General features: G+C 39.6%; 1 protein-coding gene across 11 annotated transcripts in view; it reads left to right on the forward strand.

Moving 5' to 3' along the window:
- Nucleotides 1–19401, forward strand: part of FBRSL1 (fibrosin like 1) — a 505865-nt gene that overhangs the window by 266252 nt on the left and 220212 nt on the right. For 10 of the 11 annotated variants that reach the window (XM_063454406.1, XM_063454397.1, XM_063454402.1 and 7 more), the window contains 2 exons: nucleotides 4208–4309; nucleotides 16019–16054. In XM_063454406.1, coding sequence (XP_063310476.1) covers nucleotides 4208–4309; nucleotides 16019–16054 — 138 coding nt within the window. The remainder of the gene's footprint in view (nucleotides 1–4207; nucleotides 4310–16018; nucleotides 16055–19401) is intronic. The other variant, XM_063454405.1, reaches the window with a different exon arrangement.

The following is a 19401-nucleotide window of genomic DNA, read 5'->3' on the forward strand; positions in this document are numbered from 1 at the left end:
AGGAGGGGGACTCCCTGGGCTGCCAGGTGAGTCCCCACACCGCGATCGCCGGCGACTGGGTAAGTAGAAAGGACGGCGGGGACGTGCAATGCCGCCCCCCGACGTTTAGAGCCGGGTCCCCAAGGACGGCATAGCACGCCCGCCGTCCTTAAAGGTTTAAGGTAAATGCACAAAATATACGTCCGACAGAACTTGTGTTTTCAAGAATATGTGTGTGTAATGGATGCAGTGAGAGTATTTGATTAGTGGATGCAGTGTGTGGGTTTGTGTAGTGTGTGTGTGGTAGTAGATGCAGTGTGTGCTTGTGTAGTGTGTGTGTGTAGTAGATGCAGTGTGTGCTTGTGTAGTGTGTGTGTAGTAGATGCAGTGTGTGCTTGTGTAGTGTGTGTGTAGTAGATGCAGTGTGTGCTTGTGTAGTGTGTGTGTAGTAGATGCAGTGTGTGCTTGTGTAGTGTGTGTGTGTAGTAGATGCAGTGTGTGCTTGTGTAGTGTGTGTGTGTAGTAGATGCAGTGTGTGCTTGTGTAGTGTGTGTGTGTGTAGTAGATGCAGTGTGTGCTTGTGTAGTGTGTGTGTGTGTAGTAGATGCAGTGTGTGCTTGTGTAGTGTGTGTGTGTAGTAGATGCAGTGTGTGCTTGTGTAGTGTGTGTGTGTAGTAGATGCAGTGTGTGCTTGTGTAGTGTGTGTGTGTAGTAGATGCAGTGTGTGCTTGTGTAGTGTGTGTGTGTAGTAGATGCAGTGTGTGCTTGTGTAGTGTGTGTGTGTGTAGTAGATGCAGTGTGTGCTTGTGTAGTGTGTGTGTGTGTGTGTAGAAGATGCAGTGTGTGCTTGTGTAGTGTGTGTGTGTGTAGTAGATGCAGTGTGTAGTGTGTGTGTGTAGTAGATGCAGTGTGTGCTTGTGTAGTGTGTGTGTGTGTGTAGTAGATGTAGTGTGTGTGTGTAGTAGATGCAGTGTGTGCTTGTGTAGTGTGTGTGTGTAGTAGATGCAGTGTGTGCTTGTGTAGTGTGTGCTTGTGTAGTGTGTGTAGTAGATGTAGTGTGTGTAGTAGATGCACTGTGTGCTTGTGTAGTGTGTGTGTGTAGTAGATGCAGTGTGTGCTTGTGTAGTGTGTGTGCAGTAGATGCAGTGTGTGCTTGTGTAGTGTGTGTGTGTAGTAGATGCAGTGTGTGCTTGTGTAGTGTGTGTGTGTAGTAGATGCAGTGTGTGCTTGTGTAGTGTGTGTGTGTGTGTAGTAGATGCAGTGTGTGCTTGTGTAGTGTGTGTGTGTAGTAGATGCAGTGTGTGCTTGTGTAGTGTGTGTGTGTAGAAGATGCAGAGTGTGTGTGTGTGTAGTGTGTATATAATGAATGCAGAGTGTGTGTGTGTGTACTGTGTATATAATGAATGCAGAGTGTGTGTGTAATGTGTGTAAAATGGGAGTGTGAGAAAGGATAAGGAAATGATCCAGGGACCTCACATTTTTCTACACGGCGGGTGACCATAATCTCAGGTGCTCTACGACTTCAAGTTTTATTATGCTTTGCCAGCCTTAAACGTTTACTTGGATAATATAAAAATATTGCCATTTGTCAGAGAACATACCTCTAATGACCCTCATACTGGCAGCCACTAGAGGCATCACTTCCTCCTTCAGTTTTCGAAAGAATTTAATGTTTTCTGTCATCATGCGTATATGTTGAGCTGCATCTAATTAGACCAGAGATAACCAAACATGATTCTCACTGTGGGCGAAGTGGATGCTATTTTCTCGGTACTGTATTAGAAAAGCTTCCTATTTTTGTTACAAAAGAGTGGGTCAGTCTAAACCTAGTAAGAAACACATGTAGCCTGAAACATGTCATTTAATTTTAAAGTTATTCTTTTAAGGATGCGAGTTGTAGTTCTGCAAAAACTAGGGTTATGCCATTTGGCCACCATTGTTCAATTGAGTGCCATAAAATGTGCATATATCTTTTTAGTTAGCCATTGAATTGAACATCTTTACATTTGCTTTGTGACTTATTACAGTGGTAGTTTGTCTATAGCTTTGCCCAACTATTTTCACGTTTATATTATATATATTGTATGTTTTTAATAAAAAAAAAAAAAAAAACAACACACTTGTCCAAAATCAGCAGGAGGTCTTGGATTGCCTAATTATGTATTACCTATAGGCCCATTTAGTGTAGGTAATCACGTAACACTATCCCTCTAGCAGGAGACGATGGGTAGATTAAGAATCTTTTTATGGAATCTGATCTACCAAAATGTTACATATTGCTTCCAAGGACTCATAGGACAATCCTATACACCATTTGCCCAACTATAGTTAACTCCTTTTGTATCTGGAATGCAGCCTGTGTTAAGTTCTCGCTTACATCCTTTCTTTCACCGTTGAGCCCCATTCTGAGTAATAAGGCCATTTGTCTGAGATAAGAGCTGGTGATTTCTATTGTATTTAAATACTTGGATGCAGAGATTTATGTGCATAAATAGAAATCTGTTTTTAGTATTCCTGAACTGCAGTTATAGGCTAATTTAACTCTAGGAGACTATTTTCCCTATTTACAAATTAGAGCCTTTGTGGCCCACAATATTGTAAAACAGGTTGTGGATACCCTCAATACCTTTAATGGGAATGTCTGCTTGGAGGAAGCGACATAGAATGGTCAAATACATTTGTTTTACCACCATTTGCTGTACAAGTTTGAAAGACTTTATTTAAGCAGATGGCAGGTTATATATACAAAGGTCTTTGCTTAATAATTTGATATGTGCACCACCAAATAGTTTTATTTATCTATACCAACAAAATGGGAGAAAAAGAAGACATGAAAGAAGGGGGAATGGGTAAGGAAGCCATGAAGCTATATGGTACCCCTGAGTTGCCTGATGATGATGGGAGTCACAGCGTGGAAATGGACTATCAGGGCCTGGTGCAAGGTAACCACACACCCCCTGGTGTTGAGCACCAGTATTTGTGCGGCCACATACCAGGGCCCTGATGCAGCTTCTGCGGATCCCAGATGCTTGAGGATATGCAGACCTCCCAGGAACTGGATAGGGAGGCTCTGCAGCAGAAATGTATCCAGTACTAGAAACAAGGCAAGACTAGAACAGGCACCAAACAAGATAACAAGACAAGACTAGCAAAACCCAGCACCAGAGCAGGACAGAAAGCAGAACCCCAGAACATGAACACAAGACATGAGGGAAACATGAACAGGGCAGGGCAGGACAGGACTGTACATGAACTGGGAGTACAAGACAAGAAATACAAGGCAAAACAAGAGGACACATAACAAAGTACTATATATTTAAAACATTAGAGATTTAGACATGCATAAATGGCCAAGATGTATGCAGCCCACCACTGCATCAGGTGCTTATAGTCTGGTAATGAATCTACCTCAAGCCACATTACTAAAATGAGTGGTGTATTTTTTACATTTCCTTGACACTAATAAGTTGTTGTGGGAGAAAGTAGTCACTCAATTCCACATTGATTTAAATGTTAATCATGCTATTTGTCTTTATTTGCATATCTTGCATTGCATCTTGGTAGTGTTGTGAAAACACATTGGTGGTTATGTACCGAATGCATAATGTTCGTCTTCTTGTATGTTCAGGTTTTGTGTGTGTGCGCCATTTTTAATGTTTATGTTCTGGTGCCATTTTTCATATTTCTTTGACGTGCAACAAAATAATGGATCTCTCTGACATTTTATATCTCCAAGTTTCATGGTGATATAATAAACTAAATAACTGCTACACATATCTTTTCTATTAAGCCACATACTGCCACTTATACCTGCTCACTATAATGCTTTGACTGCTGAGCACAAAGCACAAGACTGAGATAGAGGTCACCGTTTGCAGCAGCTTTTAAGCAATTCTTGCTAACTTAATTCATTTAGTGACTCGGGGGAGGGGAGTGAAGTTTAATTTGCTTTTGAGCAGCTAATGTAAAAATAAATGGTTTGCCACTACACACAGGAGAATAAAAATGACACATTCACTGGTTTCCATATATATTTAATCAAATGAAATCTAGTTAAGTTTTAATGGAAATTCCCATTCAATTATGAACTCTTATAGAGCTCTCTATATTGTCATGTTAAGCAGGCCAACAAGTGCAGGACTGGAAAGCGCTTTGGCAAAGAATACATTTATTATTTATATCCTCTGTGTACATTTAAACTAAATGTGCTTTTTTTTTTTTCTTGCAGATCAAGGTCTCTAGGAACAGAAATGGCAAAAACAGTGAAGATGGCAGCATTAGAGAAGCAATGAGTTCCCAACATAGCAGCTCCCATGACCGCCTAAGTGATGTAAGTATCGTTTTCCATACGCAAGTATCACATATTGCTGGGTGCACTTTACAGTATGTAATATAAAGGATTGAGTTGTGGGAATGCACAAGCGGGTTAAGGAACTTTACAATCGAATACTGTGCCATGCAATCTTTTATTCAAATTCATGTAACTGCATACAAACTTTTAAAGTTGTCCAGTGTCCTGTGACATACACAAACAAACTGCAGCCGATAAGTGCGTCACATGTTTACTTGTGATGAATGCCTGGCCATTAAAGGGATTCTATATAGTGTTTGGAATATAGAGCCCTCTTGTGCTCCCACCATCCCCACTACATAACAGATTAAAAAAAACAAATGACTCCTTATTTACTTCCCGATTTGGCGCTTCGCCTCCTTCAACATAATCAGCCGGGAGGACCTAATGTGCACGCACGGCAAGTGCAATAGGCTCTCCTCATATGAAAACATTGCTTGAATGCTTTCCTATGGGGATTTCACAGATGCTGAATGTTCTCATACAGAGCCTGAAGAATTCCCTCATCATTTAAGGGGCTCAGTCTGCCAGCATCCAGGATGTGCCTCTGGTGGCTGTCTGACAGCCACTGAAGGCAGTCTTAGTCCTGCAAGGTAATTTCGACTTCTCTAAAATTTCAATGATTTACATTGCAAGAGTAAATGTGACAGAGATGGTGCACCAAGACCACTTCAATGAGCTGAAGTGGTATGGCTGACTATAGTGTCCCTTTGAAGCTAATGCATAATCAATGCTCAGTGCATGCATATCTTTTCTTTCTCTTTGACCTATTTCAGTGTTAGCGAGCTGTAAGATGCCTACAAAAATAGGAACAAAGATCTAAATACAACCTGAACATCAATTCTTATTGAAATTTACTGAAAACAATTTGAATTTTGAAAAATGTTTATTTGTTGATTGATTTACTGTTTTGTTCAACATAACAATGTTAACTTCCCCCTTAGTGTTTATTGAATATGTTGTCATAGTGGTCTTAATTGACTTCAAGGATTTATTTCTAGATATTAAATTAGTCAGCATGTATATGGCAGCTATAGGACTTGATCGTTCCCCAGCATAAAAGAAGATAAAAACTGCTCTACATTTGTGTACTGTATCTCTAGCACTTTAGCATTTCTTTGGCATATGTTTTACAGCAGTTTCTGAACTGCTTGACTAGCATTTTGCAACAGTTTAAATATTTAATGCTAAATATGTTCAAGTTTTGTTTGTTTTTCTTCTCTTTTCAAATGCCCACGTTGCAGCATTACTAGGGAAGTTCTTTGGGAATACAGTAAAAGTTTTTCCATGTGCCAGATGTGGACATTGTTGTTGTTGTTATTTATAAAGCGTCAACAAATTCTGTAGCGCTGTACAATAGGAGGACTAACAGACATGTATTTATAAACAGACCAGTTTGGCAGGTATTTTTTAATTTTTATAATGATAGTTGCAGGAGAGGAATCAAGATGCAGGGAAGGGAAGCTGTTAACAGTTTAATTGATAAGCTTTCCAGAAGTGGTGAGTATTTAATTTTTTTTAAGGAATGAAGACTAGGTGAATGTCTAACGGAGAAGTTAAGGGAGTTCCACAGGAACGGTGCACCCCTAGAGTCTAGACAAGTCTTGACGGCGAGCATCATAGGTGGGAATACAGGCAGAGGATAGATGTAGGTCTTCAGCTGACAAGTCACTGGTTCCCTCTGCCATTCTTTTAAGTGTAATCACAGAATCTCTTATTAAATAAACAGCAAGTTTATTTTTTGCCATTATGTAGGGCATTCACCAGGTCTTTGTGAACAGCAATGTGTGGAAAACCTATCCCAGTTGTGTACGTACCTGCAGTGAGACCATACCCACAATACTTAAACCTTGAGACAACATCAAAATAAAATGAAATGCTCCTGGACCACCTGCCAGCCTCTGGCAAAAAATCAACCACATGGAGGGCAGTAAAGGTTATCTTTGGTTTTGTTGTGTTTTCCTTCCCATCCCCTCTTGAGACACACACCTTTGTGTATATCCTATGCATGATGCATTCGATGTTCTAGCCAATATTGAAGCCAGACACCTCTCTTATTACATGTTCACAGTAGAAACCAGCCATAATGATGTCACCATGTCTGGATCCTGGCGTTCAGTGACATATCAGTACTAAATTGACATGGAAGCCGGCATGCTAGCAATTAGCATGGCTCCCTCCTTACTGCATGTTTTCCTGTGACTAATTAAAACTGGTTTTGCCCCTTATTCCAGAGAGATTTAAGGAAGCAGAAGAGAAGGGAATCAAATGCCTGCAGTTTTTGAGATATTGGATTTAACATTTCAATAGCAGAGCACATAACCCCCTCCCGCTACCACCTTACACGTGGGACTCATGTTGAGTTCTATTAATGTAAAATATGCTTCATAACTACAGCCTGTCACAAGAAAAGCTTTATGCCAGCTAGATTCAATTGGACTGCTAATTTAGATTTTAAATTGAAAACACTGCCTCTTTTCCAGAATGCAGAGCAGGGGAGGGAGAGGTCTCCAAGCTTTGCGAAACAATAACATTTGAATTTAACCAGCTATCTCCCAGAAATCGATGTATTTTTGTTTTGTTTTAGATCGTGAAATATAGGAATTCTTCACCTCACTTTTATTTTTACAATCTTGCCAGTTATACCTCCTTCTTAAATATGGTTTAAAATCAGTACAGGCAATCCGACCTGTGTTTTGCATTGATTTATTGTGTTACCCAGCCCCTGTCCCCACCATGACCAGGGATTTGGAGAGGAGAAAAGGACAGTAGAAGATATTGTACGGTGTAGTAGCCCGCCAAGTCACTGTACACCACAGCCGGATCAATTATCGTACCACTGGGATTGGTTCCCAAACAAATTTTCTGCTTTTAGCCCCCCTGCTATTTTATTCTGCAATGAAAGAGACGTTGCATTGGGGGAAAGCAGATATCTGCTGCAAATGTGTTTAAGAGCTGAAAGTATTTATTAAAAATGTCAGGAGAAAAGTGCTCCTGGCAGATTAAAGCTGTATTTGAGTTGACAGCTCTGACAGGCAAAAGTGATGGGAGGGGAAGGAGAAGAAAAGGGGTGGGGGGATTTTCTGTATGCATTTTTACTCCATAGCAAAATCGTGGGATGAGGAACAGTAGTCTTATTATGATCCAGAAATAGGATGGTTATGATGTCTTAGGCTGGATACCAAGTCATATTATTCCTCAATCTATCCTAAGTCTTGTCCATGGATGACTGTCAGCAAAGTTCCTGTTGTCTTTTTGATTCAATCATGTTTAAACAGGGGAACCTCCAACATACACAGACTACAAAAATGAAGCAAAAGGAGTATAAACACACATTTCAAATAAAAACTCGCCATGAATATTGGCAGAATAGAACTTTCCAGATATTAGCCTTGATAAATAATAGAGGAAGCGAGTGTGTGGTAACCATAGCAACTGTAAAAATCATGGTACTCTTTAATGTGGTGGTCAAGAGTGCTTTACTGTTTGGCAGTTTCGATTGGCGTATATCAGGGATATGTTATTTTGACTTGGCAGAGAGGCATAGGTCTTACAGGAGAGCTTGTGCACTGAAATCATTTTGAGTAAGCACCAGAGTGATGGTATCCAATGTGAGTTTGTCATTCATCAATCTTGATCTGCTTTTAAGCAAGTGTCAAACCAAATTTAACAATGTTTTCCCATCTGTTCCTTTGGTACAGCACTGCTGTAAATGAGTTAACTTGCAAGCGTTTTTTTTTTTTAATGCTTACCCTTCCTCCACGCAGTACCTCTGTCCCCAGGCATATAAATATTGTTTATGTCCCTGTTTAATTGTTCCTTTAATCTTTTGTGATGTCCTGGGCCGTGTAAAAATCTATACATGGTCTTTCATAATGGTTTCCAAAAGGGAGGTAGGTAGGAGGGAAAGATTTTTTTTTTTTTTAATGTTTCGTGACCCAGCTTAAGAGCTGCCTGTGTTTTAATGGATTTTCTCCCTCGCTCAATTGAATGGATTGTCCCTCATTATCATTTAAATAGAAGCCTCTGTCCCTGTGAACATGGAAAATTTGAATGTGGTTGTAAAGCTGCGATAATGTGAAATTTTCTGAAGGTGAAGGAAGGCTGGGGGAAGGGTAGAGGGAGGAGAGAGGAGAAAAATAACTCTGTGCAATTGTCACAGGTTCTTGATTCCCCCCACCACCCACTACACGATGGGAAAATAGACTAATAATTGTCTCCCTGGCCTTGCAAAACCCACTGCCCTAGTTAGCTGAAGCTAACACTCTAATTGTCAAGAGCGGCCCCCCAGATGAATGAAGATGTATTCAGGGCACAGCAAGGGCTAAATATGAGTGATACCAAGAGGCAAAGATTAAATTGGCAATTATTGGCTTAGCAGGAAAGGTTGGCAGGTGCACTGCGCACATCTGAGTCACCAGGGGAAAATAGGAAATGCAACCACATTATTCACACGTATCCTGCAAGTGGGACTAACCTCTTCACTGCTGGAGCACATTTTGGTACCCAAGGAATCTGATTTGTATATACCTTTTAGTACTATAAGTGTGGGAATGAGCCAGACTGTATAGTTTTCCCATATTCTGAATTGTTGGGTTTATTCACGTATATTAGAATATGTGACGTGAATGTAGCCTTCTCCAATGGTATATACTTTGGAGATATTGCAAATTGCATAGTCCTAAAATGAATTTATACATTAAGTTTTGGGTACTGAGTGTATAGGAAAAGGTAATTACAGCATGTGATGAATGTAATTGGAGTAGAAAGGTTAAATACAAACTGATTTACATATTAAAGGGCACTGTAGGCACCCAAACCACTTCATCTCAATGAAGTGGTCTGGGTTTCCTGTCTTCCTTTTTTAATACTGCAGGGCAAAGCAATTCCATTCTGCAGAACGGCAATGTTTTTATTGCAAGGTTGAAATATCTCTAGTGACTGTAACTCAGACAGCCACCAGAGGTGCTTCCTCCAAAATAGCAGAGTAAAACTGTATTTTGCTCAGGTGGTCTCAGAAAAACAGTTGGGTCAGTGCAACACAGCTTTTCCGATAGGAAAGCGTTGGATTGACTGTGATCATCGCTCGAGGGAGAAAAATGTAAACTACTTCATTTACTCCCTGCAGGTGTATGCTAGAGACCTAAACTACCACCAGAACAGTGTGTTTTTTTTTGTTTTTTTAAGGTTTTTTTAAGTTTTTTTTTTTTTTTTAAATGAACCACAAAAGAAAAAAAAGAGAATATAATAAATTGTTCAATGTGATGTAGGTCATTAAAGGAACACTATAGGGTCAGGAGCACAAACATGTATTCCTGATCCTATAGTGTTTAACACCGTTTTGGCCAATCAGTCGCTCCTCATAGAGATGCATTGAATCAATGCATTTCTATGAGAACAATTTAGCATCTAAATGCAGAGCCTGGAGCTGCTGAACGGCAGTGCTGCCTACTATGCAGCACTGCCCCAGGAAGCACCTCCAGTGGCCATCTGAGGAATGGCCACTTGGAGGTGTCCCTAGGAGGCAATGTTTACATTGCCTTTTCTCTGCAAAGGAGTGTTTACATGAAAATGCCTGAAGGCAATGACTCACCAGAACAACTACATTAAGCTGTAATTGGTCTGGTGTCTGGTAGTGTCCCTTTCATTTTTGCATTTTATTTGGTTCTATTGTGGTAATCAGCTGATGGTGAAGAATACATTAGTCCAAGGGTAGGCAACATTCAGCAGGACAGTCCGGATTTTTTGGTCCTCTACTGACTTTCTTACCCAATGTTCTGCTTTTGGTGACACTGAGGAACTGTTCCCAAAAAGTGTAGCATGAGCGCATCATTAGATACGACAACCCTCAGTGGGCAGTCTTGAATGAATGACAAGCTGCCTAATGTGTATTAATGCCATGCAAATCTCATTATTATTGGCAAAATAGAACTTTTGCAGATATTAGCCTTTACAAACAATAGCAGGAGAGGGTGGGGCAACCATTTCAACTGTGTAAATATCATGGTACTCTGTAATGTTGGGCTTGACTGCTTTACTGGTAGGCCTGTTCGATTGGCGTATCTCATGGATATGACTTTCTGGGCAAGTCTCGCTTTGGAAAACACCACTGGCCTGTCTGCTTCCCTCCCCACTGGTGTCCTGATGTTGGGAGATGGCTCCAAATCTCATGAACTGCATCTCACATAATACTCTTACAACCATGATTCTAGCAAAGCATCAGGGGAGATTTTTGGAAATACTGTAAATAATGTTGTCCTTATATGGGTGTTGGATACTGTAAGACCAAGATACATTATAGACAAGCCAACAGGTTTCATTTTACGTTGGCAAAAAAAAAAACGGTCTTCTTAGCCTTCATGACTCCAGTTTATGTTTTTTTGGTTTAATACAACTCATTGGCTGGGATGTAGTCCAATAAAACTCAGTATATATTATGGAGAATTATCTTCTGACACACCTTCAGTTATCTCACATCATGTTTGTGAAGGGTATTGCCAGATAAGAAACCAATCCTTCTATGACTATAGCTTATTATTAAAGGGACACTATGTGTATGTAGTGAGCTCAAATTCATCTGATAGAGTGCTATAAAAAAATCTAATCCTGATTTTATTTTTTTCTATATTTATGTTGCATGATGTCAGATGCATGATTTTGCAGACAAAAACTTGTTTCCACCGTATGTATAAGTGGTGAGATGATTTAAGAATAATTATTACTGTACATTTCCCCATAAAACCCTGCTGTGTAAAAATGTTTAGAATGTATAGATCTCTAGCATAGCTTTCTGTGAAAGTGCCGTGCCACAACTTTTAGTTGATAAATGCCCGGAGTGTCTGCTCCTCGGGTCAGAGACACTTCAGGAAGTAGCGGATACATTTTGGGTTACCATTCACTAGAACGAAATATCAAAATTAAACCTATTCAGCAAATTATAAGCATAGACGCTTTTAAAGATGCAAGTAGCCATATAATTGACAATACTTTGCTTCTTGCTTTATGTAGCATGTTTTGATCCTTAATTTTCAATCAGTTTGCATTTGCTATTTTGCGTAGCTTATTTTCAGCTGCAGTAATTGGCATGATCAAAGCTGCTGCATACATGCCCACTTATCTGGTAGACTGGCATTATGCATGCATAATGACACAACGGGACTACGTAAGTTAACACTGTAATGAATACAAAACACCCCAATAAGTATTAATCTAGTGTACAAACACATTGCTAGCCTTCCTTTATACTTCATTGATAATGGATTGCTATAATGAAAAATAACACAATATGCTCTCTGTTCTATCTCTTAACTAATGCCAAGTGATAACGATAGGAATAATAGTTGTAATGTTTTAGCCTGGCACTATGTAACATAACGCCTGCTGGGTGTCTCTACTCTCCCTGGCATTTTGAGTAATTTTAGTAATTTTTAGTTCACACAGTGAACAGTAACACTGTATATTATTAATATTATACTGATTAGCACAACACATGCTGCCTAACAAAGCTTAGTACATTTCACCCAGAGAATGAGATGCTTTGGTGTATCATTGGCTTAATTTACTGTGTTGCTTTGGCTATTACATGAACCAAATTCACCTCTGAAATCCAGCTTGATAAACTTGCTTTTGTGTTTACTATGCACACATCTTATTACACTCCAGCACAGTACATATAACTGAGCTGTCTTAATGTAGCTTTGTGTGTTTGTTAATTGTATGTACCGGTAATTATTGCAATTCTGGATCTAAAAGAGTTGCTTTGAAGCTTTTCGATTGCTTTATTTACATTATTTTCCTTTGTCAATTTTCTTCAGACCTGATATATTCTGTCCTGTTTTTATTGAAGGACCACTACAGGCACCATCTCAATGAAGTGGTCTGGGTGCTTTGGTCCTGTCTTTAGTCCTACAATGTAAAACATTGCCATTTTGTAGATGCAGCAATATGTCAATTAGTACGACAGAGTTTGACTTGGTTATTTGTCGTTCATCTTCCTCACGCATTGTATGAGGACGTTGAATGTCATCAAATGCTTATAGTAGGCTAGCATTGTATTCAGTGCTTCCCTTTGAGATGCATTTATTTTAATGAGTGCGGCAACCTACGCGCATGTGCTTCTCACCCCCAGTTGTAACTTTTATTTATTTATATATATATATATATTATTATTATTTTTTTTTTTTTTTACACAAACCATTTCTTTGGAAAGCTTAGTGTTTTCTTCCTTGGATTGAGAGAGCCTATAATTTGTGACATATGGGACGTCTCTCCCCACTGCAGAATGTATAAACACCAGTAATGCAAGGCTTCATCACGTTCCTCCCTCTCTAGCCTGTCCTCTAGAATCCTCAGTTCTCTTTCTGCCTCCATGGTGGAAGTTGGATTGAACTTTTTTTTTTTTTATATGCAAACCTGAAGTCAAGGAGGTGTCTTCCATCAAGGGACTTCTGATCCCTCTGTTAAGTCCTGTATGACTCAAGAGTTGACCAAGATATGCATGGGTTGTCTATGTTCCTCAAGTGAGTTTATCATGTTGGGCAACAAGCTGGGTCTTCAGATCCCTGGATTGTCCATATGATCCCTCCTCATAAAATACCTTTGCTTAATCCCCATAGTGGATGGCTGATCTTGAGCTCCAGAAGGGTTTATTCTACTTGTTGAGAAGAACCTCAAGTAAGTGACAGATTTGCACCAGTGGTCTCCTTCCTCTCCAATCCCCAACCATCTTGTCCTCCTCATATCACACTAGGTTTTGAATTAGTAGCTTAGGAGGAGGAGGATCTACCTTGATTTTCATCCACTATCCCCAGTTTGTAATTTGAGCAATGTTATTTGGATATAGCTCTTTTAAGTAGAGCAGTGTTTGTGCTATGCTTCCTGTAAGTGTGGCTAATATTAAACTTGCATTGAAATGACACCGGTATTTACTCTTCATTTTAGAAATTTTCTTAGTTTTCAAAAGAACCATTGCACGAACGAACAGCAGCAGTTGCCAAGCTCCCTGATGTGGTAATGCTTCTAAAACGAATGGCTTCTGCTCCTGGCCTCACTTTGATGTACTCCTTTCCAGCAAGACGGATGGATAGAGGTTTTTTTCCTGATTTCCATTGGATCTAAAGCCACTGAACAGTATTCACTTGTAGTTCTAATGGAAGGTGGGGAGAGATCTGTCTATATTGAGTCTCAGATTAAACTGTATGGCTCCAGTAACTTTTACCTCTCTAGTTTCTCTGTCAGGTAAAATATGAGATCTGCAGGGTGTACATACCACTTGACTTGCCTTCAGTTTCCCAGTACCTCTAGGTCAGGTGGTTTTAGAATTGCCTTGCCTTCATTTGTGGAGGAGGATACTGCTTATTCCCTGCTTACCTTAGGATATTCTGTTTGTGTTTCCTTGTTTTCTTCACTGTTTGCTTTATGAGGATGTGTACTGTGCCTTTAAGGTCGAGCACATGCCCATTTCCCACTTAGAGATGCAATGCAATTTTAAGTATGCGAAGGCTGTGCTCTGTGTAGAAGAAGGAACCAAAGTTCTGGTAAAAAATTAAACCATCTGTAGCAGCATCCCCCAGCATTTCCCTTTACCTAAGCAACTTATGACCTTTGTGCAAAGGGAGGGAGATAAACTAAGAACTGCCTTGGCTCTTTACTATAAATTTGTTTAATTTCACTGATGACGCACTGACTATCCTTAAGTTAGATGGTGGGGCTATCTATATGTTGGCCAAAAAGACTATTATTCCTCAGTATGATATGTAATTCAATGATCCCATGGACAAATTGGAAAGGTTTCTACTGCGCTCCTTTCTGATCTTATGAACATATATCTACTTGCTCTCTGTATGGCTAGCCCGTTGGTGGCCATGTATTTGTGGTAAAGTTTGGTCCCTGTTGATGCCTCTACTTTCTCTCATTTCTCTGACTCTTGGAGGTAAAGTCCAATAAAACAGACAGAGAAAGTTGCAGCATTTCTACATGAAGATGTTACCTCTCTACAGCACAAGTTTCCAGTTGGAGGTCATTTGCAGTTCTTTAGGGTCACCTGGGCCTTGTCTGCCTCAGACTTATGAGTTTGATTGTGGTTTCTTTGCCTTACTGGCTGAGCTCTTAGCAGCCACTTACCCCCATGATTGGTACCTGCTGTCTCACCCACCAATCCTCTCAAGGCTTAGGCCAGAATAATTGCTCCTGTTCTAGTTCAGGGTCAGAGGTTTTACTCACTGTTGATCCCAAGGAGAGTATGTTCTGGCCCATTCTGAAACTCTCACGTTTTTCCTCAGGGTTTCTACTTTCAAGATGGAGACTAGAGTATGTCCTTTATTGTAGGAGGTACAGTTATTGGCAACTGTGAAGTGATGCATATCCTATTCCAACCGGATCATCACTGGTTCCTGTGTTTTGACTTTCACATCTGGCACTACCAGTTTACCTCCTTGCCGTTTGTGCTGGCTATTGTTCCTAGGGTGTTCACCATTGTTATTGGTGCCATGAAGGGTCAAGGGCGTAGCTTGAGTATTGCAATTTTTCCATATTTGCGTGATATCCTGGCAAAGGTGGCCTCTTGTGACCTATCATTTCAGCATACCCACTTGCTAGTCTCCTTTTTGGTTAAGCACATGTGGCGTGTTAAACGCCCCAATAGCTTGTTGGTGCCTTACACCCACTTCAGTTACTGAGGTTGATTCTGTAATTAAGCGGGTTTTTTTCAGAAGTTCAGCTGGGAAAACTTAATTCTGCTTGCTCATGGCTTCATTGGCGGGATTACAAGGAGGTTCTAGACCTTTGGCTGAACACCTTGGACATGATGTCCCGTGCACCTGGGGTATTTTCTCCACCAGAGGGAAGGAAACTTCAAGGCTCTCACAGCTCATAAGACTCCTTCAATTGGTGTATTTGACATTCATCTGTGATCCAAGTGTGCTCCATCAGGTTGTTAAAACAAACACCAGCTTTACAGGTTTGGGATCAGTCTGAGAGTCAAGAGACTTGGTTGACTCAGGAGGCAAGGCTCTCAATCCGTGTTCTTGAGCTTAGAATGATTTGCTTGGCTGCAACTCTGTTCACTTATCTCTGCTTTTAGTTAGAAAACGTAATAATAGTTGCCTGTGCGGAGGATAAGGGAGGTCTTCAAGATACATCCGCGAGTGGAAGCGTAGAATGTTATACTACCTGCAATTCACATTCCTGCCGTACGCAATTGGGAAAAATACCCATGTCCTCCCCATCCAAGGAAGGAAAAAAAAGTCTTACCTGACAAATTTTCTTCCAGTTGGTGAGAGATCCCACCTCTCATTGAGAGCCAATATATTGACGTGTTTTTCAACTGCCCTGTCAAATTTGTTTCTTCCTTCTTTTCCTCTTCCTCTGCTTGGTTATCCTTATAACTGAGGTTTCTAGAGACGGAGTGTGCAGAAATGTTGCATTATGGGTGCTTCTACCTTTTCCTGTAGGGAGGGACTTTATCCCATATGTCACAAAGTGTCCTTTCTTACCATCTAGAAGGAAATTGACAGGTAAGACCCAAATTAAGATTATTTTTCACAACTAGCAACAAGGAAATGTGACTTCAAGCATCTTTCAACTAGTGCCTAACTTGCTCGCAGCTGTTTTTTAAAATGTGTACCTACTAACAATAAAGAGCAATTAAGGTGTGTTCTTATTGTTGATGTTCATGTGTTTCCTCCACAGAGCTCCGCTCAATCCCTTTCCGGACGTGGCTACTCCGTAAGTTGCCTCTTTCTTTCTAACTTCTGTTTGTGTGGATTTATTGCATGCATTCCACTATACTTGGGAAACCAGGTCCATTGCTGCAGTGTGGCTCCCCATCTTATTAAATCTTTAGACGTGGTACTCTTTCATGGATAGTACAGCAGAGTAATGCACTCTGGGAATTCAGCATGCTGTAGTGCGCCTTTAACTGCTGTTTGGGGGGACGGGGTTGATGCAGATTTGCAACGTAATTCCAGCTGTAAATTGACATTTTTGTTTAGCTATATATGGTGGTGTTGGTGACCTAGTGTCTATTGTAATTTTTTTTTTTATTGTAAATATTTATATATATAATCTTTTTCTCAGCTGTTGCAAAGGCTTGTGTTGACCTGTCTTCCTGTGATTTTTCTTATTTTTTAACTCTTGTCCTTTTAACAAGCACTCCTAAGATGTAAATTGCTTTTTAGAAAGCTTAGTAACACTTTTAATCTTACATTTGTCCAATGAACATATCTACAGTCTGTAAAAAATAAAAAAAAAATCCCTCTGTTCTGCAAGATTTGGGTTATTTATTGTTTTTAATTATAAGCTACCACCACGTTCAACAATGATGCCAGTGAATAGACAATACTTATTTATATACACTGATGCAACATTTGAGATGCAGAAAGAAGAGATGACAAAGGGAATGCTTAAACAATTTATATTGTATTAGTTTTCTGTTTTTCTGGTCTCGTTTACTGTCTTGTTTTTGCTATATTTACTTGTGCATATTCTGGCAAAGCTTTGTAGCACAAGAGAGATTAGTTCATCTTAAATTAAAGTAAGCTTCTTTAGGTCAAATTTTTGTAATAGTTTTGTTTTTTGTTTTTTAACAGCGCCAATAATATACATTTATTAACAAAGTATGTTCTTTATTAAAAAAAAACACAACAACTAATAGACAGGTTCACTATAAAGCAGGTTTGTCTACTTTACATATAACTGCAGAGAAATTAATGTTTGTTACAGGAACACTGTGCTGTGATTTATATTACAATTTCAAAAATAACATTCTCAAAAAAGTTGTTAATAAAAATACAAAATATCCAAATATAGTTTTAAAGGGACATAGATATGAGGGACACAGGAAAAACAAGCTTGAAGCGTTTCACGCCACTTACACATTTCTGCATCAAGCAACCCATCGTTATGGCAAGTGTTGAATGAAAGGGAGATACAAAAAGATGAACGCATAACATTGACAATAAAAGCATAGCATATTGCACGCTGCTAATCTATAGGTGTACTGGCTACTTGAACAAACACATTTCTTACTTCACTGTGAACGGAAGGGTTTGTAAACCTTTTGTGATTCACCCCATTTCCTGAGTTTTTTTTACGCTTTGAATAGCTCTTCATATTCTTGAGGTGTGTTTTGTTGAGTTATGCACTGAATAGACCAGTTTATAGAGCTTGCATTTGAACACTATTTGGCCATGCACTAAATTTAATTAATGTGCAGCGTTCCCTTGTGAGAATTTAACTTTTTGATAACCATATATACTTAAAAAAATAAATAAAACAATAATATAAAAAGGGTTCAATCCTCTGGACCCCGAAACCGGATGTGACAAAGACGCCAGCGGGGTTCAAAAGGTTTCCATGTTGACAGTGGAAGAATAAACTCTCCATAAAATCAAATACTGGTGTTGTAGATCTATCATTATATTAACTCTTCTTTAATCTGACAAGAGTGGCTTGTGGACTAGGTGGCTAGAACTGCCATTAACAGACAGACAGACTTCCTAATCGCGTTATATGTCAGATGACTCGATTGAACAATTCACTAGACAGTAAATATTAACAGATTACTTTATGATATAGTCACTGCCCAGTATCAGACATTTTATTTTAAAATAAGGAATTTGATGAGAACTGAATTTCTGCTAGAGAATTTAGTTTATATTTAGCTTATTGGTGTTGAATTTGGGATTATCCAAACAGTTCCCAGAAATAGTAATTGTGTCCATATGTTTTGCATTTTATTTTTGTTGTTACCATGGTAAAGGCCTTTGCTGCACAGATAGTGAATATCATCTAATACATTTATAATGGGAAATTAAGTCTTGGCATCTCAGAAAGCAACAGGACTAGCCTATAAAGCAAATTTGATTTCCCATTGCATTGCTTTTTCTATGCATGTTTGGCTAATGTCTGAGTGGACCAATTTCTCTATGAAACATTTCAATATAATTTTTACATGCTTTCTGTCGGTTAGGCTAAATGGATTTATGGGCAAACAAGGAGGAAGAGCAGCACCTTCAACGCAAAGTATTACACCTTCCAGTGACCTATAGAATGACTCGCCTGTTGCCTCACTTCCCTTTTAAATCAGCCTTACTTAGACAGAGGGTTTTTGTTGAGTAGTGACATGTGCATCTTCTGTGATCTTGAACTAAACCCACAGAGAAAGTAATATCCAGTAGGATCCTGTTTCCTTCGTGTGTTACAAATGCCTTAAAGAATAAATGCTCTAAGCTTTCTTTTTGAAGCGCTGTCACATGGGATATGCACGCTTACCATATCTGCACATTGTGGAGGTAGAGGAATAAACAGCCGTAAATAATCCGCCACTTGTCTACCGAGATGTGAAAATTGAGTACAGGGGGATTTAGCTCCTGTGCAGATGCTGGAGGGGGAGGGAATGGAGGTTATGATCTGAGCTGGGATTCAGACAGGAGAGAGAACTGGATTTCACTATGACACATCAGTGTACGTGGCAGGATTTGCGCTGAACCTCGAATGCAGAAATATATTTGATAAATGTCTGTTGTCCTAGTACTGGCCGTCACCCTGAAATCTGCTTGGGAGTCCTTAGAACAAAGCTAACGTTAGATGAATCACAGAACACAGTATTGTTAAATGTAGTTTTGGTGACATTTTAAAATTTTTGTTTGTAGAAATATTATACACTTTATGATATTGCCAAAGGATCAATTGCTCTCACCAGGTGTGTCGTGTGCCCGAAAACGCAGTACGTTACGTGGCCTTTTAGCAAATTAGAGGAGATGTAACTAGCCCTCCTTCCAATTAGCACCTGAACAACCAGCTGTTCCCAAACCAGGAATCCTCTCATGAAGAATTATAGTGTGCTGTTATGTACACATTCAGTGTATGGCAAATGCAAATACTAGTGGTTGGCTCCATGTAATATACATTGTTACTCATGTGATCCTTATAACAGCATATCCTACAGACAGAAATGCTCCCATGACAGGCAGTGAACTATAGGCCTCTATCTATCAAATACTGTGTGTCAGTCTGGGATCAGGCTTCTGAGGTCTCTCCTCTTAACGCAGTACCTGAGGCCATACAGATGT

The sequence above is a fragment of the Pelobates fuscus genome, chromosome 5 (genome assembly GCF_036172605.1).
Source record: "Pelobates fuscus isolate aPelFus1 chromosome 5, aPelFus1.pri, whole genome shotgun sequence".
NCBI lineage: Eukaryota > Metazoa > Chordata > Amphibia > Anura > Pelobatidae > Pelobates > Pelobates fuscus.